General features: G+C 39.1%; 1 protein-coding gene across 2 annotated transcripts in view; it reads right to left on the bottom strand.

Moving 5' to 3' along the window:
- The window catches only part of SLC36A4 (solute carrier family 36 member 4), a 127,209-nt gene that overhangs the window by 76,698 nt on the left and 25,173 nt on the right, over positions 1 to 25,338 (bottom strand). For both annotated transcript variants that reach the window (XM_009470373.2, XM_087757147.1), the window contains exons 7-8: positions 17,834 to 18,061; positions 16,469 to 16,567 (exon numbers count right to left, since the gene is read on the bottom strand). In XM_009470373.2, coding sequence (XP_009468648.2) covers positions 16,469 to 16,567; positions 17,834 to 18,061 — 327 coding nt within the window. The remainder of the gene's footprint in view (positions 1 to 16,468; positions 16,568 to 17,833; positions 18,062 to 25,338) is intronic.

Genomic DNA, 25,338 nt, shown 5'->3' with positions numbered 1-25,338 from the left:
GGTATATTTGAACTGTTGCCATGTTATTTTCTATAGGGCAATCATTCCTTTCTTCCTGGTCACTCACTGATATTCACCTCCTGCCCTTATCACTGAGTGTCAGCACTGCCAATCCATCCCACGGTGTTATACTTCTCCGACACTAGAAACCCTGAAGAAGTCGTTTTATACTTGGGAACAAAGAGATCTCTAAAAAGATGCACATTTGGAGGCATTTCCAAATTTTCGTTCATCTTCAATTAAAATACATTATACATTGTAACTGAGGATCTTCTTTATATAATTCAGAGCCTCCACTGCTGATGTTTTTCCTCCAGAAAGCAATCTGAGCTTGCACTGTAACTTAATTCAGTGGAGAATGCAAAATTTATACCAGGAAGAGTTTCAAAACTTAAATCAATTTTTAAATGACAGCGTTGAGCAGCAGAAAAAATACAAAAGGAGACATGTGGCTAGAAGTATTACTTTACTGCCACACAGACAAAAAGTGTTCATTCCTCTAAACAAACTAAGCTTCTGTGACCGTACAGTACCTATCAAGTCATCTTTTTATATTTCACATCAAAAATGGCCAGGTAGGATGGACAGCACTTCAGATTCTTTTGCCCTCAGTTGCAACTAGATTGTTTTAATATACCTCCTTATTAAGAGCTTTGAAGGATGCAAATTACAGGCAATTTTTCCCTTCATCTGAGTTTTCCCATTCTCGAGTTCCTACAAACGAATAGCATTTGGGCCTGGACCAGTAACAAAACCGGTCATTCAGCATGTATCTGTTAATTCTCTGGTGATTCAAAATGGAATCTATTTTCTGCATAAGTTCTGCCATGTTCTACAGCTTCTGGGAATCTTGACAAGCATAAATTGTTACAGCAAGATCTTATTCCAAGCTACATCATCTCTGCAGAGCTTTAATGGCAATTGCTTGCCCAGCTTACAGATATCAGGAGTCCCTTAATAACTTCACTGGCCCAGAGATTTGATTTCCAGTCTCCGCCATTCATCTCGTGCATTCCTGGCAGGAGGAGGGCAATGAACTCAGACACACGCCAGCCATGAAAAAAATCTCGTGTTTTTTTCACCATGACTCCTGGCAGGAAAGGGATCCTCCAGGCTGCCTGCCCCGCTGAAGGACAGCAAAAGCAATCGGTCGGGGACTACTAATGGAGGAACAGAATTTCCTGTGGTTTCACAGTCAGAGGGAGCTCAAGTCAAAGACTATGGGACTGTTCATTATGATGCCTTCTTTCAGACAAATAAAGCCCACCAGCTATTCACAAAAATGCATAAGAGAAAGAAACTTACTACTTTTTGGCTACATCTTCAATTGAAATAGCAAAATGTTACATAGGTATGACAAACACTGGCTATGGCCATTCTGAAAGAAAGGCATTAAAAGAAAGGAGATGTTTATATGACTGAACTAGATTTTAATAAATAACCATCATCACTAATGACATTTTGCACATACGTAATGCTTTAGATCAAATGCAGAATGGCTTCCAGTCCCTGTCCGCAGAGCAGAGCGTGAGGAAGGAGCACGCAGCACCCGGCCTTTGGGAGATAAGTGAGCAGCAGCCGGGAGCCAAAAGACAGCACAGGAGTTTTCCTGCTGAGCAGGACATGCTGCGAGGCAGCGAAGGGACTCAGGTCCGGCCTCCCAGGGACTTGACCCGCAGGGAGCTCCAGCAACCAGGACCAAAGCCCTTGGCTCAGCCATTGCTGTGGGAAGGGGTGCAGATGGAGCCCAGAGACATTGCTCAGTACTGTGCAAGACTGCTGGATCTGGCATAACAGAGGTGGTGACCTGCTGCAGGGCAAGGTCCCCTGCACCAGCTTGAGCAGCCACCCCACCATGTCAGAGGATTGGACCATGACGAACTGCTGAGGGAAGACACAACCACCCAGATCTGAGGCTACAGCGACTATGAGGGCAGGGCTGAAGGCAATGGTCACCTTACCTGCACAAAGTAAGCTCTGTATTGCCAAGCCAGCATGAATTTATCACGGATAAACCACACTTAGCCAATCTCATGGCCCTTTCTAATGAAAAGATTGACTCTACAGACAAGAGGAAAGCAGCTGATGTAAGTTACTTCAACTGAGCAAGGCTATCTATGCAGGACCCCACAGCATCCTTTGTAACCAAATTAGAGAGAGAGGGACTGGACGGCAGAATTACAAGTTGGGTGAAAAACAGTCTGGACTAGAGGGCTCAGAGGGTACTGAGTTCAACTGGAGACTGGTTATTTATGTTGGTCCTGCAGGGTTGATAGTAGGGGGTGATGCTGATTAATATCCTCATTAATGATGGATGATGGGACAGAACATACCCTTAGCATGTTGGTAGATGACATTAAGTTGGGAATAGTAGTTGATACAAAGGAGAGTAGAGCGTCAGTTCAGAGGGACCTCAACAACCTGGAGGGCTGGGCAGAGAGAAACCTCATGAAGCTAAACAAAAACAAAAGCGAAGTCCTCAACACTGGACAGAGCAATGCCACGCAGATGTAGAAGCTGAGGACTGTCATGCTAGGGAGCAGTTCTGCAGAAAGGGACCTGGGCATCCTGACAGACAAGAAGTTGAACATGAGTCAGCAGCCCACCTTTATGGAGGCTGTGCGTGCATGTGGGCTACACCAGCAAGAGAATAGGCAGCAGGTCAAAGAAAGTGATTCTTCCACTCTGCGGCACTTGAGAAACTGCACCTGGATACCATGTCCAGTTTTGGTCATCCAGTACAAGATGGACATTGACATATGGGGGGAGTCCAGCTGAGGGAGGTTAAGGTGGCTAGCAGGCTGGAGCACATGAGAGGCTGAGAGCCGAGTGAACTCATCCTGAAGAGAAGGCTAAGGCAGGGAATCTCTTTGAAGTCTTCAGCTAACCAAAGGAAGAGAGGGCTTACAGAGAAGACCAAGACAATTTCTAAGAGGTGCACTGTCAAAGAATGAGAAGCAACAGTCACCAGTTGCAACAAGAGGAATTTTCAGTTGGACACAAGGAAAAATAATTTTATAAAGAGAACAGCTAATTGCTGGGACAGGCTACCAAGAGAGATTGTAGAGCCTCCATTCTCAGATACTTTCATAGCTCAGCTGGATAGGGTCCTGAGGAAACTAATCCAACTGAAAGTAGACCGTTTTTTGAGCAGCAGTTTGGATTTGAGCACCTTCAGAGGTCTCTTCTAACTTAATTTTTCGGTGGTTCTATGGGCGCACATTGTTACCTCCAGCAAGATGCTATGATTTCTCATAGACCATATGTGAAAAAATTGAAAAAGTGATTATTATGAGAAATTCAATCTAGACATCAATATGTGAAGTAATGTGAAATCAATAGAATAAAGAGCAAGTACCATTTACAATTCCTCACAGGCAACCTACAACTATTGTTCTGTTCCACTCCATTCTTAACAGCTGTTTATATTTTATTTTTTAGTTTCTAATCTTTTCACATTTTAACAAACTTCTTTTATAGACCAGATTATCATATGATTGTCTATCTTAAACTTAGTTCATAAAGGAAAACAGAGGACCAGTGACACACACTATGTTCAATGTGCTTGAGTTCAGAGGAACCATTCAAATATAATTTTTTTTAAATTTCTACCTGTACTGCAATTTTATATCTTTTGCATTTAAACCCAGTCAGTCTGAAGACCCATGTTTCTCCAAGAAAACAAAGACCTAATTAAAAAAGTAAAAAAGCAATTTAAAAACATTATAGGACAATTCTCTTAAGCATACTAACTCTTGCTTTTTAACTATCCATTAAATCAAGTTTACTCATTAAAGTCAATTATGTCACTTCATGAACACTAATGAATAGGTCAAAATAAAACATACCACATCTAAACCTGTGTTCCCACAACATCAACCTCACTTTAATGTTACAACCTTCATTTATACTGAATTTAAGGAAAAGATATGCAAAAAGAAATACAGGACAATAACGTTAGCCAAAGACACATTAACATACTTAGATCTCGAAGCATGCAGCACACTCCAAGCTAACAAGTAGCTTTATTGATTTCAGTGGGGAATGCTGCCAAGTTACCAACCAATAGTTTTCCATGCTTTTAGTCAGTGTTGGGTTTTGTAGCCATGAGAAATTATATTTAAAAATGCTGATTTCTCCCTGCTTATCCTTGAGTTAGTATCAGGACTAGATCCGCCTCCAGACTGAACAGATGAGGATGCTAATGCAGTCTTTCCGGCATCACTCAGTCCAGGGGAGAGTGTCCCTTCCCAGCCCCAGTGGCAAGCCTTCCCAGGTTCAGGCACTCTCTCTGAGCAGCAGCAGGTGTCTCGAGCCAGCTGTTGTCACCACAGGAGGTGCCTCCCTTGGCAGAACTGATCCCCAAAGAAATTATGCAAAGAACTTGAGCCAGGTTTTATACAGTATCCAGTATCACCTATTCCAAACAATCTGAAAAGTTCTATACCTCACAGGATTAACACAAAGCCAAGTAACAACCAATTACACGTATATTACACAAACTCCCTGCTCCCTAAGCTGTTAAATTCCACCAGGATCCAAAAGATCCGTGAAGTGTTCATAAGGAGACAGAGGCTGACGAGAGGTACGACATGAGCCAGTGCTTGTTCTGACACTATGTCACTGTTGGGCAGCTGCTGGATAGATTTTCACTCTAAATTCCTTTCCAGTCCCTGTAGAGTCCCTGCTCCAACGACTTCACATTTTAACTGAATGCAAAAGAGATAAAATGCTTTTCACAAATGCTTTTTAGTCATGGTTTTATTTCTTCCTTTTTGGAACACTGAAGCTGAACACCGAAGCTTGTCCTTTTTTTCTGAAGCCAGAAACTAATTTCACTTTTCAATTCTTTTAAATGATTGTCTTAAAAAGCTAACACCCTACTTAGATAACTTAATAACTCTGAAAGAAAAAAGGCACACCTCCAATTCTCTCTCTCTGTCCAATATTTGCACCACAACATCTTCTCTCAAATGGGATGCTGCATTAATTCAGTATCTCACACTAAGGCTTCAGTGTTGCTCTACACTTGTCCAAACAACCATTTCTGCTACAACAGGCAGTATCATTAATCTAGTCCAATACCTCCCACGCTCTTCAGACCTATAACCTATCACCACATATACAACCACTGCACAACCTAGTGATGGAAATAGTACGGTGAGGGAAAATTTGGGGGAATAATCTTCTCCCCCGAGCAAGGTCACCGGGGGCAGATGCTGGAGGCAAGAGAACCGTGAGATCCATGAGATGAGTTAAGTTTCAGAATTTCAAACATTTTGGGTTTTTTTTAACTTTTTCTTTTAATGGGTCTTCTCCCTGCTTCTGATTTCCATGCTCTGTTTCCTTCATGCTCTTTCTCCCCCAGTTCACACTAGTCCCCATCATAGCCCTAAACACCTATGTAATCAAGTATTTCAGCCAAAAATTATTATTTTCATAATTTTTCATTTTCCATCATTTTTCTCCCTCATTAACTGAATAACTTCTCCATCTATTTCTCTGTCCCCTGCTTCACAGAGATCTTCCTATAATCTCTGAGACATTGGCACATGATGCTACTATTATTTTATGTGGAACTTAATAATTGATTTCTTTAGTAACTATCAACCTTTGGTTTCTTAATTTACATAAAAACATAATCCATCTTCCTTTAATCCACCAAATAAAGTCAAAACTACCCATAATTTCTTGGCAACGAAGCATAATTGAATTTTTGAAATAACCTGGCTATTCTACCATCATCCATTATGCAAAGTATCTCCCCTTTCATTTCAAGCTGCATGCAGTAGGTATAAACATCCCCCAGTAACATCACTGTCTCCTTATTCCTTGCCTTGAATATCCTGCTACACTCACTCTGTCTACAACTAAGCCACAAGGAACTGTTTAATTCTAATCAGAAATCTCTACTGTACGTTTTGTACGACTGGACCAAAAAAACCCACAAGAGAATTCAGCCTGCGGATAAACAGGTAAACTGTGATTTAATTGTCACGGCCACTAAAAACTAATCTTGCAATGGATAACTTCATAGCAGACATGCTTAATGTTTAAATACATATGGTCATCTTTCCCTTTTTCAGGAAATACCACTAAAATAGCAAGAATGAAGCAATCCTCCATCCCTTACACTTTTAAAATAAGTACTTCAGGTAGAAGAGACAGCTATTTGGTTAGTTCAAGGTACAGACAACCCAAGAATTTTGGAAAATTAAAACCAGTATATTTATCAACATTTACTCAGAAAAAAACATCCATCTATAGCCATGCCCCACTGCAACAAAATAAAGCTCTGTTCATTCAAAGCAAGACAAGCTGAGGAAGCTGATATCGAAGGTATTCAAGGTATATAAATGTAAATTCTATTACCTAACCCCCAAAGACAGAAGATTGAAACCTCAGGAAACCAATGCAGCCCAGGCCTGGCCCATTCCTTCTTGTCTGCAGAAGGTACCATGAATTCATTTGTTCACTGAAAGGTGGAACTGTCTGCACAAAAAGTAGGGTTTCTCCAAGTAGAATAATGATCATAACATATGTCTATTACATTGCTACGTTTTGCTTGCCTATCCTTGTCCATCTCCTCTTTCACTGTACAGAAAAAGTCTTATGTAATATTTTGAGCAACAAGCTTTTATTCCATCACTTTTAGATACATTTTTAGAGCTTGCTCTCTTGAGGAACATACAGAACGTCACTATTTTGCAACAAATGCAATAAACAATCTAATCTTCCTTAACAGATGACATTGAAATAAAAGGGTGGCTACTATTACCCAAGGAAAGACACAAGCCAAATGGTGACTGAACATCAATTTTTACAATAAAAGGTTTGTACAAAATAGATAAATCCAGAAGCAAAGTTCTCATTACAGAACCCTACCGTCTGAAATCTGCTGAGCAATTCCAATCACTCCAAAAACCAATCTTCTCAGATTCCAGCAAAGCAGTTTCCTATCTGTTTCACCAGGAAAAAGAATTACTCATATCCACAAAAAACAATCTATTGCTCAATTCTGATGGCCTTGATTTAACAACACTTGAAGGAATTCTAGAAATACTACTTAGCTTGCCATCTGAACCTGGCGTTTTCTCCATTTTTTTTTCCTTTTTACTTTTTTATGTTTAAGAGATTATTTATCACTCCTTTATAACATTTATTTACTCTTTAGCTTGCTCTGAAATTTAACAGAAGCTACGCAATTTTGTGTACTATCGTGTCTTATCTGACTTTATTCATGAATGAAATCTAAAATCCTTCCCCACAATGCAAACTGTAAACTAAAAAGAGCATCTTAGTTCTGTCACTAATATTTTAAAATATTTGTCCTGCCAAAATCATTGAAGTGCTATATGCTTTGCAGTTCTTAACATTACTATGCAATTTTATCCAGCAAAAGATATATGTCAATAGAAAAATTATGTTCCTAATTAATCAGACAATTCCAGCCACACTCTTCAGTTTTACTCCCCCCCCCCCCCCCCCGCCCCCGCTACTGCATTTGGAACTGTAGCCTACGGACTATACAATATTATATTCTAGCGTGTCCTCTATAACTTATGCTACTCTCAAAATTTCTACAGGATAAGTGATAAAAGAAAATATGAGTTAGAAACACACAAGTGTTGCTGGAGAGTATAGTTCACTGCAATAATACATAAAGGTACAGTACATGACCAAGTATTTCTGAACCCTTTCTAGTTCATGCGTTAAAAATTAAGTTTCCCAAAGCCGCAATGACACTTAAACCTTTATGCCAGCCAAGGATCAAACCCACATCAAATTTAAATCACCTTAAAATAAGTTATAACGATCACAAAGTTCTCACCTATCCATATCTGCTTCTTTATAGGCAGGACCCAAACAATTTATGAACTTTAATCTGTTTCAACGCAAATGGTCTAAAAAAAGGTCTTCCCAAAAGGTCTTTTGACTTTTATCCAAAATGCTCTTCCACAGATATGCTGCTTTAGCTTCTAAAGTGTCATGGGACAAAGTACACATATATTGCAAGATTCTGCATGGGGCTGAGCAAATTCCATGACTGCAGATGTAAAAAAATAAATGACAATGTTTTCCATCGAGGATTAATGAGTATCACAGGAAATAAACAGGATTAAGGATCCTAGAACATTTTACAACTCTAAATACAGAAATTCCTCTATCCTGGGATAAGGAACATTGAAAAGAGCCATGCACACTCCTGGACCAAGACAATTAAAAACCAACAAGACCCCAACACAGAAAGCCTAGCAATAGAAAGGGTTTTGCAATTCACATCTTACATTTTAACATGACCACCATCCAAAGAAATAACCATCTTATTTAAAAAAAAAAAATCAATCCATCCAAAATAGAAGGGAGGGAAGACATTGACGATTGTATTTGCTTTTCTTCGAAGAACAGAAAGTTTCATACACTTCCATTTGACATGAAAGCACAGCATCTTGGCAGGTAAACTACTCATTGCTTTTTCTATGAAGCTCTCAAACAGCTTGAGTACAAAACAAGTTGAAGAATACACAGAGTACAAGACAAGTTGAAGTATACACAACCTATCACTGCCTACTATAATCTTCTTATTTCAAATGCCTTTGCCATTACAACATTTTTCCTTTCCACCTCTCTCATTTCCTTTACGATTTTTTTTTGCTGCTCTTGACAAATCAATATGATTTTTAAGCCACAATGTTTGTTAGGGAACCACTACTGATGCTTGCAGAAGTGTTCAACAGTAGATGATTAGGGCTCTTTCAAATCCAGGAGAACATGTATTCATAAAAATTTTTTGGTTTAGGAATACTATTCTTCAGCAAACATTCAAGAAGATCCCTGAGCTTAAAAGTTCTTTGACAAAATTGTAGGTCTATTAACATCTAGTATTTTGAGCCATACAACAAAATCATTTTTTTTTAAACTGTTGTCTCCATCATGCTTGATCCAATAAATGTAAATTATTCTATGACTTGCAGTAGATTTAATTTACAAAATAAATATGTTGGCAAAATATTTAAGAGGCAAACGAGAACTTAGATTTTATTTTTTATTATTATATATACACACACAGGCACACACACTGCAATGCTACTTTCATCAATGAAAAGGCTGTTCAGAGACTGAGAAAAAAAACTGTTATAGATGGTAAAGTTGAGATGCTGCCAATTAAATGACAGATATGAAAGGCTAAACCTTTAGCTACGTTCAAAAGGTTTGCCACATAACAAAGACTCGTATTTAAATATTACTTAGACAATTCCATACACTGCAGACAAGTACTCAACTCAGAACATATCAGAAAGGAGGAGGAAATCTCACCCAAGACCATCACAAGTAAGTGCAAAATAGCAGCAGCTTAGAAGGATGACAGGATGATGGGCCAGGGGGAACGAAAAAAATCTGACACCAAAAAAGCAAAATAAACTACATAAAATATTTCTACCTGAAATTATTTAACTATGCTGCTTACTTATACATATAATTAGTATAAGAAGTATGTGTCTCTCTCTGGCTCTACTGCATGTATACTTAAGACAGACAAGTTTTCCGTCTAAGACAGGGTCACATCTGAACAGAAGAATTAGCTTTTGTCTCTCACTGAAGCCATGTGTATCAGACCCCAAAACCCACCTACCACAAGCTGGCAAAGCAGAACACAACAGCTTGGCACACTGTCACTCTTACTTTTTTCCCATTTCTCCTAAGTCACAGAATCACATAATGATTTCAGGCGAGCAAGTAGTAAACTTAAAATGCCTTTATTTTCCTAGTTGTGTAAATACATGTGTATCTTAGGTTTTCTAAGGAAAAAGAAACATTTGAATGTTGTGAGCATCAGGTGTAGGATGCTGCCTGAAAGAAAGTTATACTCAGGAGTCTTCTGTTTGTGTTAGCAAGACTCTCCGTAAATATAGGGAGTATTAAAGTTAGAATATGCACAAACAAATGGGTCTCCAGGGTAAAAAGAAGTTTCTCCATACTCAGGAAGTGAGGGATATCAGTAAGGAATGTTTAACTTGATAAAGAGGTAATATCAAGTTGCCTGAGATTTTATCAACATTCAGCTGAATACGGCAGATGATGAATTTTTAACAGTTTCTGACACAACATTTTTTTATCTGCTATTTCTAACAACATTCTCTGTTTCTACACATTTGACCATAATCTTTTTCCTCCTCTCTTACATTAATTACCTTCAGAAAACATCCAAACCAAGTGATTTTGCACAGTACCTGTAACACGCCTCTTGCTGACAAGACATTTAAACTCCACATTTACCACGCACATTTAGGAGTACATCATCTCCACAGTCATCAAATCCAGTCACCTACACTTGGGTGTCCAAATGCAAAAAAAAGTCTCTAAGAACTCCCATCCTCTATATTTTTGATGATACAAGCCTTTGCATCATCTCAAAAGAACACCAACGAAATTGATACACCCTGGTCTAGAGATGCCCTGAGCAGATTTATGATGTCATGTTACCTGTTAAATGTCTGTTTCTGACAAATCCAGTCTGGTCTTAAAGACAACAGAAGAGTGCCATTGGGTTTCATTAATTTTTTTAAAGGATAATACTAATATGGCAAAAGAATTTTTGACAAAGAGAGGCTTTTATCTCAACGCCACAGGCCTAACAAGTTCATCTGCATCACTTTCAAAATCCAAATAACGACATTTTAGAATTATAATCCACTTAGTTTTCCATTTTTTAAATCTCCTGGAATCGGTTAGCTGCCGTCTAATGTGATTCCAGAGCCTGTCTGTTCATATACAAATACCTCCCCACCTTCTACTGCGAAGCTGTGATATCGAAGTTCAAAAGCAGTTTGAACAAACATCTTCAAGTAATAGGCTAAAATATCAGAAGCCTTATTTTCCAAACCTGAAATTGATGTTAGAAAGTAACATTTTCTCTTCGCTACGTTAATCAGTCTGCAGCACTTAACAAGGAAAAAAAAAACATACTCAATTTTACAAACCGTACTTAACTTAGCATATTTATAAGTAATAGAGAAGAAAAATTATCTTCCTTGTTTAAATGTTATGAATCTATTTCATCCTCCTTCCCCCTGAAGCTTATATTAAAATATCACTTCCACATTTGGATTTGGTTTTTATACCTCCAACGAGAAAGCCAACCAGACTTTCACTGCAAAATATTCATTAAGTGTAACTGCTATTATATAAGCATAACATTATGCAAAGCTAGTACCTGCACATGGTAATGCTACAGACGTAGCCAAGCCCAAAGGCTTTGGTTTTACACTCTTCTGAAAACTATGTTCAAGAGGTTTAACTACATTTTGGGCACACTCAGGAGCACAGTCTGAAGTTACTTTTTGATTCAATAACAAAAATCTCACATTCATTGTAAAACCAGACCTACTCACCTTTGGAATATGAAAGAGGCTCTCGAACACAGTTCTTACAAAATAATGCGACACGTTCTGTGAAAGACACTTTCACTCCATTATATCACCTGCAGCTCCTGTATTCAAGAAGCAGTGTTGGTGCTCTCTTCTCTTCCGAGGGCTGAACAGCAGCCCCGTGATTTGCCAGGTAGCATCATCTGGCCCAGGGAACCCCCAGCCAGAGAGAAGCCAAAGCACAGAGGGAAAGCAGCAGCTGCAGATTCTCCCATCCCTAGCAGAGCCCTGTACTCAAGAAGGTCCACAGAGGGCTGAATATAGATTCTCCAGCTCCTAATCAACATATTATTGCCTTCTGAACAGAAATCCTCACTTTAAAGATTAAAACAAAACCAAGTATCTAAAATGGTCTGTTGTATCCAGAGTACTGCATTTCTGTTGCTACTACTGTTTCTGATGTCACTAGTCAATACAATTTTCACAAGGTCACCCTGACGATCTTAAGATCTTAACTTACAAGTGTTGAAATCCCAAACCAACTCTCAACACTATGAATGATAACCACCAGATGGACAGTACTGAGCTCTCGGGTCCTCTTTGTTAACTCAGTGTTAAGGGATCAGCGGGTAACCCTGCTGCCAACTCCTCCTGCTAGCACACAGCGATCACTACCACATGGCTGCCAAGACATCCACAATTTGCAGCAGGTACCTTACACCAATCAGCAGTGACCCCATTTCTACAGACACCTCAAACAGGGAGCAAAGAAATGAATAGTACAAGCAACAGACTGCAGCGCTTTTTAATCCTGTTGTTACACGTATCAGAGTTTAGCATGCATTAACATTAATCAGCCCTTTGATGGCACTAACCTTATTTCTGCTGTAGTAGCTGTAGCAACAAATGAACAACTTGCCTGGACTTTAGCAAAATGACAAAACGGTTCAAATCTGCCATCAAATAAGAGTTTAGATTGATCTCGCAGGCAGATATGAAGAGCTCAATTCATCACATTAATATAATCAATTTATCCTATGAATTATTTTTTATTTTAATTACACTATCTCAAAATAGTTTTATAACACTGGCTGATGAAATGTTTAACTAGCTCTTAGTATTACAACAGTACTAGTTTCTAGGCACTGCCTTGGTTTACTTGAGATTCCAAATTTCAATTATAAATAGGCTACCCTTCCTCCTTTGAGTTATTACAGACACAAGTCAGTAAAATTAAGGTTCTTAAAGTCTATTTATCTAGGGATCGACTATAGCTAAAGCAGATACTCCAAATTACTTCCATACTGCTGATTTTCTTATTACACGGGGGCAGCTAATCAGTTCTAAACTAATGACAGATTTTAACCAAAACCCATGTTCCTACACACATCATCTAAAAGACAAATACACTCTCTCGAGCTCAAGAAGAAAATCTTACTAGGAATCTGCTGAATCACTGCACGTCCCCGAATCACATTCCCCATAGTGAACAGGACTTTAGATTCCTCTGTTTAATTAGTCTCACTAATTTTAATAGAGTTACTGAAGAACTACGGTCATACTTTAAGTGATGACAAGTGCTAAACTAAAAGAAAAGAAGGAAAAAAATCAATAAATAAAAAGCTTTTGGAAACAATGGGATGAAAACAAAAATCAGTGCTAGAGTATTTCCCCTGCAGTCTATTATTTGGTTCAAAGAAACCAGACAAACTTGTTTCCATACCGAGTATGACATTATGAACTGACAATTATTTTCCTTCTACATTAGCCACTCCCCTGTTAATGAAAACAAAGCCAATTAAGTATCTTTGAAAAGAAATCCTCCTGACTGCTATGGCTAAGGTGTACTGTTTTATACTGTGCCTTACAGATCATTTATTCCTCTACTCAAATTGTTGATCATTAAATATTCCTAGTCGGAAAGACCATTTTACACAGAACAATGGTGGAAGAGAAACCACACTGATGGCATTTTTTCTCTCTTGTTAGGTTCTGCTTAAGATGACTTAACCAGCCCAAAAAACTCAGAATTTCATCTGCTGTCTCTGTTCATAAACATTTAATAATCTGGCAGCTCTCAGATGAGTTCAGTCTAAATTAGAATAAAGTATGTTTGGAATCAAGGAAAAGGAAAAACGAGACCTCCTAACTGTTTAAGACCAACTTATTGCATAAAATGAATCAACCATAATCAACTTTTCTGATAAAATTAAGACCTTAAGTCTTCTGTTTATAATGTCATTTTCAGATAGCTTTACAGAAATAAGTGTTATTTGCAAGACGTTCCAGAACAAAATCTAAAATCAAGCCTCTAACATCCAGACCAAGATTAGGGAAATTGATTTGGAGTGCCTGCAGTCAGAGAGAGCAGACTAAGGAGCCAGTCTAATTCAGTGGTGTGGTTTCTTCTCCTGATCAGAACTATTCAACCACATGGATGTAAGAACAACAGTAATTAAGACACAGATTAACAGGTTATCACAAATTAGCAACTGACTGTGAATATTCTTAATCCATTGTAATGTGAATTGAAACGCATTAGCTTACATCTCAATGAAAGAATTTTAAACGTGTTTCACTTCACATTTGCAAGAGGTCACGAACACACATACACATATCTCTCTCTCTCTCTCAGTTCAGTCTGTGATGGTAACTTACTGAGCTGTAATAACTAGTTATCAATTAAATGAATCACCAAGAACTGTATGAAATACTAAGTATTTAAAGTGGAAACGTGTGTCTCGGTTCACTCCACTGATCTTTTTTATTTCATGCTTAAACAACTTTATTCAGTACTGATTATTCAAACCCAGAAAGTTGTTTTTTTTTCTTCAAATCTTCTCTATGGTGCATGCAACTAAGAACACAGAGCAAACATTACACGTGTTGAAAATATCCCTGAGAGGCACAGGCATATTGATATCATTCTACATATAGGGAAGAAACATTAAGCTCTAGATTGTCGCTTTTACTATAATTCTAATTTGTAAAGGTAGCCACATTATTTTAATGGTCTTGTGTAATGTACACACACACGCACAAAGTATATATCAAACCATAATGAACATAAACATTTAATTAGTTTGTAAACACCAGTAACAAAGTGGAAAAACTAAAACACTCTTCATTTGCTTTGAATAGTAAGTAAATTATGATCAAGTAAGAAATTGAAACAGCTGATACAGGAACGTATACAATAACTGTATAACACCAATATCTAATAATATCAAGAAATATTTTTATGTTTTAAAGGTACAATTCGAATGAACCCTACATTATATGCTCTTGAATAAAAGCAGGAAAAAAGTTTGGGGTTCTTATAGATGGCATTAGTGACAACCAGGGCTTCAATCAAGCACTACCGTCTGGGCAATTCTTCAAAGGTTTACGTCGGAAGTCAATGCTACCGCTGCCGATGTAAATTTAAAGAGCTGTCTAACATGGGATCTAATGTGCCAGAAAATAATTACCATCAATCAGTTCCCTACCTATAATTCAGTAAATTATCGCTACACAATGGTAAGCCTTCCACACGTCCCTGAGGCTCACAGGACTCTCATTTGGGATTTCCTGGCTACAAATACATACCCACACGCTATGCCCCACGTGAGCAACAAATCTAATACAACTGGGACCTACATCAGACCTACGGTAGATGTCTTGCATTTACACACATGCAGTAAGTGCAGTCTGTTCCAGACAGACTATACAATTTAAGAGCAAGAAGCTTAGTATAGCCCAATTTATCACATTCACTGAGTGTGGTTTTTTGCTCAAGACTTGTAGGCATCAAACAATCCCAGACAAATGGCTCATTTCCTATGACGGAACTTGCAGATGACAAAAGGAAAGATGTCCAGGTACACTCAAATATACGGCAGCTAAACCTCTGCATCAGTCAGTTCACAGTTTGAGAAACGGTCGACAACAGTTTGAGAAATGGAGACTCACAGTCACTAGATCCACATATACCATGTGTGAAAACACACTTTTGTAACATAGTAGAGTTAAAAGTTTTTCCTGTTCGGCTCTTCTGGCAGTGATAATACAGCAGCAGGGTGAAATACCCTGGTTTAATGCAGTGCTGACAGTTCCAGAAAAGAGATTTGAAAACTCTCCCGTGTTATGTCAATGACAATCATTTCAGACTAATTGCATACTGGTTTGGGGTTGGTTTGGTTGGGGTTTTGGAGGGTGAGGGTGTTGTTTGCTTGTTTTTTAGTTTTAAGCGTACAGTAACACTCGCTGAAGTATGTAATCATATTAGTAACAAAGTGTATATAGTAATTTCCCAACAGCTTAAACACATTATGACCTACCATTCCCAGAAGCCTGTTTGGCTATTTTTTAAAATACGCCATGTGGAACAAAACTGCTATTTTGCAAACTTTGCTAGTGTGAGATGCAATCAGAAAGCCCTTAGAAACAGTAATAAAAAGATCCACTTTTAAAAACCAAATTTTCAGCGTGATAGATCTATTTAATTGACATGTTTCTGGAAACAATGAGGAATTGAGGTTCATTGTCAGAAGGCCATGAATCAAAAAAATATTCTGAAATTTCTATCCTTTTTCTTATCATTTCCATCTATGTCCAGTCACACCTACAGACAAGTTTGAAGCAGGAAGAATAATGCATTTCTAATAAATCACTTTGTCCTCTGTGATCCCAAAGGAAAAGAAGAATGCTGAATATATTTCTATTTTTACACCCTCATCACCTAAAAATGAGCTCCTGAATCATTATAATTATAGTATCATCATATTATTAGCTGAGTATTACATTATTATATAACATATTATGATACTAGTTATTCTTACACTATTGTCTCAATCTATTTGGAACTAAAGACATTCTTATAATTTGGGAAGGTGCTAAGTGTCCAAGTAGCAATCGGTATTCACCAAACTCCCCTTTGACGGGGATGTTTTGTCCTCAACTTTTGCCTTATTTCACAAGAGAAATTAACCCTTTTCATATCAACATGGGAGATTAGTGCTTCAACAGAAACAATTAAATAACAACAGGAGTAAAACTGCCTGTATCCTATTGTCCAGCACAGATTCATGTATTTTGAAGAGTAAGTAAAAAGCACTTACCACACCGATTCCTTCAAAAGCAAATATTGCAGTCCCAAAAAACAGTGGGTATTTCTTCCAGCCAACCACAGGAGGCAGTTTTCGAGGATCTACTATATCCTGAAGAAAACAAAGCAAAACAGTGCTATGTAAAGTGCATTAGCTGTTCCTACAATTTTGATTGACATGTTATGCTATAGAAAACTCAGTACATGTTGACAGCGGTGCATGCATTGCTATTTAAAATCCCTGGTTTTCCTTGCAAACTTAGTCCTGTATACACATTCATAGCCACCCTCCCACCCATACACAGACACAGATATATTTATTCTAGGTTCACATTACTGACACTAGAAATTTTCACAATTATCACACTGGTGTATGTGAGTGAGCGTCAATTAAAACAAAAGGGAAAGCTCACACCTCAAGCTTATTCTTCTGCAAACTTATGCTATTCTCAGAATATTGTATTTTCTAGTCTGCTTTTATACTGCACAGATATTCTTCATAACCATAAGGGACAGTAAAAAGAAAACCTTCTTTAGTACAAGCTGAGTTCCTGCAGAACAATTAATTACTCTCTATCTCCTCCAATCTCTCCTACGTAACTGCTCCTGCCTCCTTGCCCAGCCAATACCTCTCTCTGGCTTTTCTGCTTTCCTCCTCATCCTCCGCTTCCCACTCATTTTATACACTCATGTGAAAGCTTTCTCAAACAATAGTGGCACTCACCACTTATCTACATCATCTGTGCAACTGTGTCTATCACTTATCACTTTTCAAAAATCATAAGAAAGAATCATAAGAAAGTACAGGTTTCTACATGTGATTTTTTTTTTTAGCCATCAGTTTAATTTGTTCCATTATGAAATGCCTCCAAATATGAAAGACAGCAGCAACCCAGAAAAATGCAGGACCTGTTCAACTTCTCGGGAGATGGAAGCCTGCAATATGTATTCTTAAAGGGTAACTCTTAAATTTTTCCTGATTGTACTGGAGAAACACTAGAAACAAACGTTGCGGTTCAAACTGTTCTGCTGCTGCAACAAGATGACTGACCACAGATTAAAGCCTTGCGAGTTCTGTGTGCAACCCATAAAAATTCACATATTCTTCCACTCAAGGATTCCAAGTCATTACAATACATATTTTTATTAAATGCAGCAATATTATCCTTTCTTTCAAAAGTACTGTAAAAGTTCGTGTTTAAAGCATGTCTCAAGTATTATGGCACCTCCTTAAATTAAGATGCCTCAATAAAATACAAGATCATTCTGCCTTTCAGAAGTTGCCCATCTGTACATATCTATCAGAGACCAACTGCCACATGCAACAAATACAACTCGTCACACTGGAAAAAAAAATTATAAACTTTTTTATACTCACTCTAACAATATACTGGTAAATGATCAGCAGGCTGACAGCCATGGACAGATTGGCAAGCAATGAAAGCAAGGACAGGCTCTTAAGGTTACGGATAAAGACGAGGAGGATCAGGAATGGCAGGAAACACAGCATGTATATTCGTAAATCAGTACTCCTTTTCTCAGAAGAACTGCTGGTGGCACTGACATTTATGGGAGCAGTCTTGTTTTCCAAGAATCCTTCATGGACCTGTAAAAAAAAAAAAAAAAAAAAACAAAAAAACAACACCAAAAAACATGTTGAACAGTGGTAGCACTGAGTCTCTGTACACGGTCACATCGCTGTTTTTCTATAGGGGAATTTGTCCCTCTGCTTTACCTGCTGAGTGTCAGGCGTTTCAGGACCCTTGTACTCTCAGTGTACAAGGCACTTTTAGCAAGTGTGTCATCCTCAAGACAAATCATGAAATCAGTACCTGAAAGAGTCTTTATCCTATTTAGTCTTAACCACTGACTAAAGAGGAAACCCACATGAGGAGTTTAGACCAGATTCCTTTCAGAAAGGGAGAGTTTGGCAAAATGAATGTAAGCGAGATGGATCTAGGCTTAAATATTTGAGTTTGAATTTTCATAAGGAGAGTAAGGGGGTGAGATGACCAACTGCTATTGTACCCGAGTTCAGCACCTAATAACCTTATGCCTTTGCCATGCACATCATACCAGCATACATACAAAATAATGTTAGAATATGAACCTGCCTTTCTTTTAATTCAAATTATTTTGTTTTTCACTCTTCACTCTTTCATTAATCAACGTTAACTCAACTTTAAAAACCATGAACTCTGTGAGAGTTGAGTCCTGTATCCATTAAATTGATATAAGTTAATACTGATAGATAAACAGTAGTACACAATGTGAAAGTGTATTAGGCTTTTTTGTAGATAACATTATAATGGTTGCCTATGGTGCAATTCAGAAGGCTGAGTTTGGCACTATTCACAACTCTCATTGCTTCTTTTGGAAAAATGTTAATGTGGCTGTAACTGCCAAAATTTGTTTTGTGGAAATATATTCTGTGCTATGTGCACGCCACGATCAAAACATCAAGAGCTGGTGGTTATTATGCTTGCTGCAAAATGGTAACAGTTCAAATCCATTTGTTTTAAACCTTATTATGCCTTTTCCCTAGGAGTGTATCCTTTCCTTCTCCCTTCCATTGCACTCGCCATCTTACAAACTCCCACCATCAGTGATGAAGGAGTTAGTACGTGAATTATTACAGGAGCTTGACCCCTACAAATCGATGGGCCCTGATGCCATCCACCCGAGGGTGTTGAGAGAGCTGGCTGATGTCATTGCGGGGCCACTTTCTATAATCTTCGAGAAGTCATGGAGATCGGGAGATGTCCCAGAGGACTGGAGGAAGGCAAATTTACCCCTATCTACAAGGGCTCAAGGGAGGATCTGGGTAATTATAGGCCCATCAGTCTCACTTCAATCCCCAGGAAAGTCATGGAACAGATCCTCCTGGGGGCCATCACAAGTCAAATGACGCACGTGATTGGGAAAAGCCAACACGGCTTCACAAAAGGCAGATCGTGCCTGACAAATCTGGTGGCCTTCTATGATAAAGTGACCTGCTCGGTTGACATGGGGTGAGCAGTCGACGTTGTCTACTTGGACCTCTCCAAGGCCTTTGATACGGTTCCCCACAGCCTCCTCCTGGAGAAAGTGATGCATTATGGCCTGGACAAGTGGTCTGTGCAGTGGGTGAGGAATTGGCTGACGGGCCGCACCCAAAGGGTGGTGGTAAATAGCTCTTTTTCAAATTGGCAACCCATCACAAGTGGGGTCCCCCAGGGATCAATATTGGGCCCAACGCTATTCAATATCTTCATAAGTGATCTGGATAATGGGATCAAAGGTAGCCTGATGAAGTTTGCTGATGATACCAAATTGAGTGGGGAAGTAGACACTCTGGAAGGGAGAGATCTGGATAGGCTGGAAGAGTGGGCTAATAAGAACCTTATGAAGTTTAACAAGGACAAGTAAAAGGTCTTGCACCTGGGAAAACATAACCCAGAAGTGCAGCTCAGACTGGGATCCACCTGGCTAGACAGCAGCTCCGTGGAAAGGGACCTGGGGGTCCTGGTGGAGAGGAAGCTCAATATGAGCGAACAGTGTGCTGCTGCGGCCAAGAAGGCCAATAGGATGCTGGGTTGCTTCAAAAAGGGCATCACCAGCAGAGATAAAGAAGTCATTATCCCACTCTGCTCAGTGCTTGTCAGGCCACACCTGGAATACTGTGTACAGTTCTGGTCCCCGCTATACAAAAAAGATGTGGACAGGCTGGAGGGGATCCAGAGAAGGGCCACCAAGATGATCAAGGGTCTGGGAAGCCTGCCATATGAGAATAGACTAAGAGAGCTGGGTTTGTTCAGCCTTGAGAAAAGGAGGCTTAGAGGTGATCTCATCACCATGTCCCAGTACTTAAAGGGGAGCTACAAAGAAGACGGAGACTCCGTTTTTACAAGGAGTCACATGGTGAGGACAAGGGGTAACGGGCACAAGTTACTCCCAGGGAGATTCCAATTGGACACGAGAGGAAAATTTTTCACAATAACAGTCAATCATTGAATAATCTCCCCAGGGAAGTGGTTGACTCTGCTACACTGAACATGTTTAAGACTCAGCTGGACATGGTGCTGGGCCATCTCGTCTAGATTGTGCTAGAAAGGTTGGACCAGATGATCCTCAAGGTCCCTTCCAGCCTAGTATTCTATGATGCTATGAAATCGGCACATGGCTGTGCTTAATACATTTATGCTGTAGAAAGCCTCTGGCCTGATGACTACGAAAAGATACCTAGACAGTGAAAAAAAAATAGTTCCTTATAGCACAATGAGACTTAAACAAAAATGGGAAATCAATATATAACAAAGCAACTGAAGACAATACTCTGACTCCTAAGTACTGTCGGGCAACCAACTACTATAGCCACAGTCTTAAAACTTAATATAGAACTGAACTCAGAGGAAGACTGTGTAACTCTGCAATCCCAGGAAGTTTACAAGCGTAGCAATAATTAAATATTATTACCCTTACCACATAGTTCACAGGCATGGTCCCAAGACTGATTAATTTATGGGCAATTCTTTCAACATGGTTTGTTCTTTAAAATGTCAGTTATTATCTGTGCAAGTGAAATAATAAGATCATAGATCTGGCCTCAAAAATCCACACATTAAGCTGTTACAATAACAGGGGCAAGTATTACCATTACAATGTAAGTTTTTATGAAGCCACAGTAGTCCTAAGCAAACACCACAATTACCAGTACTTACTGGCATCTATTTTATTTTATAGGTCACAGTAACTTAGGGCTATTAATTTTTTACTTTGAGGAAGAGGACGAAGTGGAGAAAAGAGAACAAGCTGGAGATATGGTTGGCAATCAAGAGATCACTGGGACTGTGATACTTTCATGAGGCAGAGGGAGTTGGTTGATCATGTAAAACCAAGTGTACGTAAACCAAGTCATTCAAACTGGCAAGTTTGCCAAAACTCAGACTTTACAAGTCTAGGAGGGAAAATAATTGCACAGTTCACTTTATTTCCATTGTTTCAAACAATCCACAAACTCAGGAAGACAGAATTATTTTAGAATTCTTTTCTCTGTAACAAAAGGCACTAGACGGATTTTTTCATTATGAAAAAGGGAAAGATGAAAGATACAATTCTGCAACCACGTGTTTTCCAGAAATCTCACTTTAAATGAAAACAGAGGACACAAGTCATTATGGAAACACTGAGGGTTTCCCCCTTGCAAGAACCCTAAGTGTCACTTACAAGACATTTAACATCTGTTAGTTTTCATTAAGGTAATATTTTTAGAAAGCTACTAGGAAGAGCTAAATACATTTAGAACTGAATTCCAGTGCATTCACGCAGCTACAATAACTCCACTTTGCCAAGCAATATGTCAAACACTTAACCAAATTAATTCCCTAATGCCACATGAAGTAAAGCTGTCTGTAGAAGTTTCCTGCTTTCCCACCATACTTAAAATAGAAGTGCAGAACAAGCACTTTAACAGCTTTTCACTTTAACAACAGTCTCATGTGTTTACTTGCTTGCATGCATTTGCAGGTAGTCAGAGCTGCTCTGCACACAACGACGTGCAAGAGGGTTTTCCAAGACTTACAATGTGATTTGAGCACGTGAGTCCCATTGAAAATCTCAGCTACAATAAATATTTAACGTAGCATGCCGTCAATTCATACAAATATCTAGCCTGATGAGCTATTATAAAAAAAAAAAATATTTCTTCCTTAAAAAAAAAAATAAAATAACAGCAGGTGGGATACAGTTCAGGTTCTAAAATACATTTTTAAAACACCACAGTATAAACCAGCTTCTACTCAAATCATTTGAAGCATTCAACCACTTCAGTTTTCTCTTAAGACAGAGGGATTCCATTTGTATACATAAACCTCAACATAAAATTCCTAAAATTAGAAATATTTGATTTTTTTCTGTTAACACCACCAAATTCCAACTAGATATTCAACGGGAGTTTACTGGCTAATACAGCTGGAAACTGTAATGTACAATATTCTATATAATTCTACTCAAGTTTAGGTCTACTGTGATCGGCTACCCTGATGACAGGCTTAAGAGGAGGTCACGCCTGCATGTTGTGTCAGGTAAGCGTGGTCATACAAAACAGCCTCTATAATTATCTGCCTTTTACTTTCACAAAAATACTGAGGAAAGCACAGAGAAAGAACATACTACAGCTGCACACAAACTCTCCACAACCATCATCAGATGAATGAATATTGATGCAGAATCAGCAAAACACAGACAACTAAAATGAGCAGACTGCGACTCCCTGGCCCTAGCTTCCCACCTCCCATTTGCATGTTTCAGATATGAGTTATAGCCCTACAATAAACCACAGCACTGTAGTCTACTTTACAATACTGTAAGCATGATACCCCTTCTCCCCATGCTCTTCCCTGCCCCAGCATTCACCAGAGGAAGGAAACAGAGGCTAAATGGATTCTCAAAAATGTCATGACTTGCAGGAGACTGCATCAGATCCTGTTCCTTGAAATACAGTTTAAAGAAAGAAGTCAGGGCATCAGACATTCTAGCTGGGAGGGAAAAAAAGAAAAAAGATGAACTTCTGAACCTGCTCAGCACAGATTAATATTTTGAGTAAACCAGATTTGCAATCACAGTTGTCTTGAAAAGCTATGAAAAACACCTACTTCTTCCATGTTTTTAACCCAAAAGCTGCAATTCTAGGTGCGGAATAAATGCCAGTTCTACAAAATTCTCAAAGTCTTCCTGCTACCCCTTCCTCTCTTCCACACCATCTCTCATTTGAGCCACTCTGCCTTGTCAAGTCTCCTATCTACTACACAAAACATTGTATTCTCAACAGTCTTCCATTACCTCATCCAAAAATAGAGGTTTGGATTCACTGAATCATAGAATAATTTAGGTTAGACGGGACCTCAGGAGGTCTATAGTCCAATTGCTTGCTCACAGCTTCATCAGCTATGAGGGCAAATCAGATTGTTCCTCTACCCATTCTCCAGCTGGGTCTTGAAAACTTCTAAGGATGGAGACTGCACAGTCTCTCTGGACAACTGGTTCCAGTGCTTGACTGTCTTTTCTTTGCCTCAGGTCAGAAAATGCTGTGTTATTTTATGACCACTTTTTCTTGTCCTCCCACTTGACCTCAGTAAAGAGCTTGGTTCCATTTTCTAGACAACCTCTTCACAGTCCTGGGGGGCTGCTGTTAAGTCCTCCAAAAGCCAGTTCTTCTCCAAGCTGAACAAGCCCAGTTTCCCCAGCCCTCACAGGACAAGTGCTCCAGCCCCAATCATTTCAGCAGCCCTCCCCTGAACTCACTCCAGTTTGTGAATGACTTTCCGGTATTGGGGATATCCAAACTTTGACAGAGTATCCTAGATGTGTCCTAACAAATGCAAAGTAAAGGATGATAATCACTTGCCTCAATCTACCAGCAATTCTCCTGTTCACACAACGCAGGATGCCGTTGGCTTCCTTTGCTGCCAGGGCACACTGCTGGCTCATGATCATGACCACTGCCCTCTGAGCCTGACCATACAACCAGCGGTTTTTTTTTTCCACAGCTAGCTGTCCGTTCATCCACCCACCCATCCATCCAGACCATAACAGCCTTACTTGGATACAAGGATATTGTCAGAGACAGCATGAAAAATCTTGCTAGTCAAGATGACATCTAGTGCTTTCTCATTATGTACAAATTCAGACTTTTTTTCTTATAGAAGGCAATCAAGTCAGTCAGTCCCTTGGTAAATCCATGCTGACTGGTTCCAGTCGCCTTAATTCTCCCTCATGTGCCCAGAAATGTGCTCCAAGAAGACTCATTCCCTGATTTTCAAAGGGACTGAAGAGAGGCTGACTGGCTTGTAATTCTCCAAATTATTCTTTTGGCCTTTTATGAAGATAAGTACAACATTTGCCTCTCCTCAGTTCTCAGGGACCTCCCCCGCTGTACAGTCTTTCAAAGACTTCAGGTTTCTCCCAGCACTCTTGGATACAGCCCATCTGGTCCCAGACTCCCTCCTTTCTCTTTGTCTTCAGAGTACAGCAGTAACACTGCTTTAACCAGATTTCAACAGTATAAGGCAGGGTAATTCCTTACTCTCTTCCCATCTTTGCTCTGTGTGATCGCAGCTGTCATCGTATAAAGGTATTTTGTAACTCTACTCGGAAAATGGAACAAACCTTATTTATTTGTCATAGCCTTCACCCTAGTGAGATTTGACCAACCCCAGAGGATTATTCTGCTGTAAGTCTTTAGATAAATAAAAAAAGAAAGTCAGAGCCCTACCTGAAACAGCCCTGCTTCCCAAAGCCTATCCTATGGAGGATTACAGCTTTGTATAGAGAAAAAACACGTGAAATGGTTAGTTAAGTTCCACTTACCCCCTAATAACTGCTGAAGGTGCACACACTTAGCCCAGGCAGAGTATTCTAGAGATCAGCTTGCCATCGGATGAAGAGGTTACTGTGAACTGTAACATTGCTAAAGACAGCAGTATCATCTGGGTGAGGAGGAGGTTTCTGAAATTTACTCTCCAGTAGCTATAACTTGCGTGCAGCAGAATGTGAAGCCCATGACTTCCAAACTGGTATTTCAATTTATTAAAAAAAAGAAACTTTTGCAAGTTTCAGTTCAACTGTTGACTATTTCATTATGTCCATTATACACAAGTTTTTGCATTACTAAAATACTTTGGGAGTGAATTTTATGTACACATACATGCATATGGATATACCATGTAACTGATACTATGGACACAGTTATACTGACACAAAAGCACAGGAGGACAGTTTATTCACTTTCGTGAATATATATACACCTTTTAATCAACTTCATATCAATAAAGCAGCTTTAACAACGTCAGTCAGGGCAGTACCACTTATGAGTTTAGGCAAGGCCACAGGAAATATCCATACTGC

Source organism: Nipponia nippon, unplaced genomic scaffold (assembly GCF_047370975.1).
Source record: "Nipponia nippon isolate SJK-2023a ecotype South Korea unplaced genomic scaffold, ASM4737097v1 scaffold_2, whole genome shotgun sequence".
Classification (NCBI taxonomy): domain Eukaryota; kingdom Metazoa; phylum Chordata; class Aves; order Pelecaniformes; family Threskiornithidae; genus Nipponia; species Nipponia nippon.
Note: the sequence above shows the minus strand (reverse complement) of the source record. Positions and strands in the feature narration are given on the sequence as shown.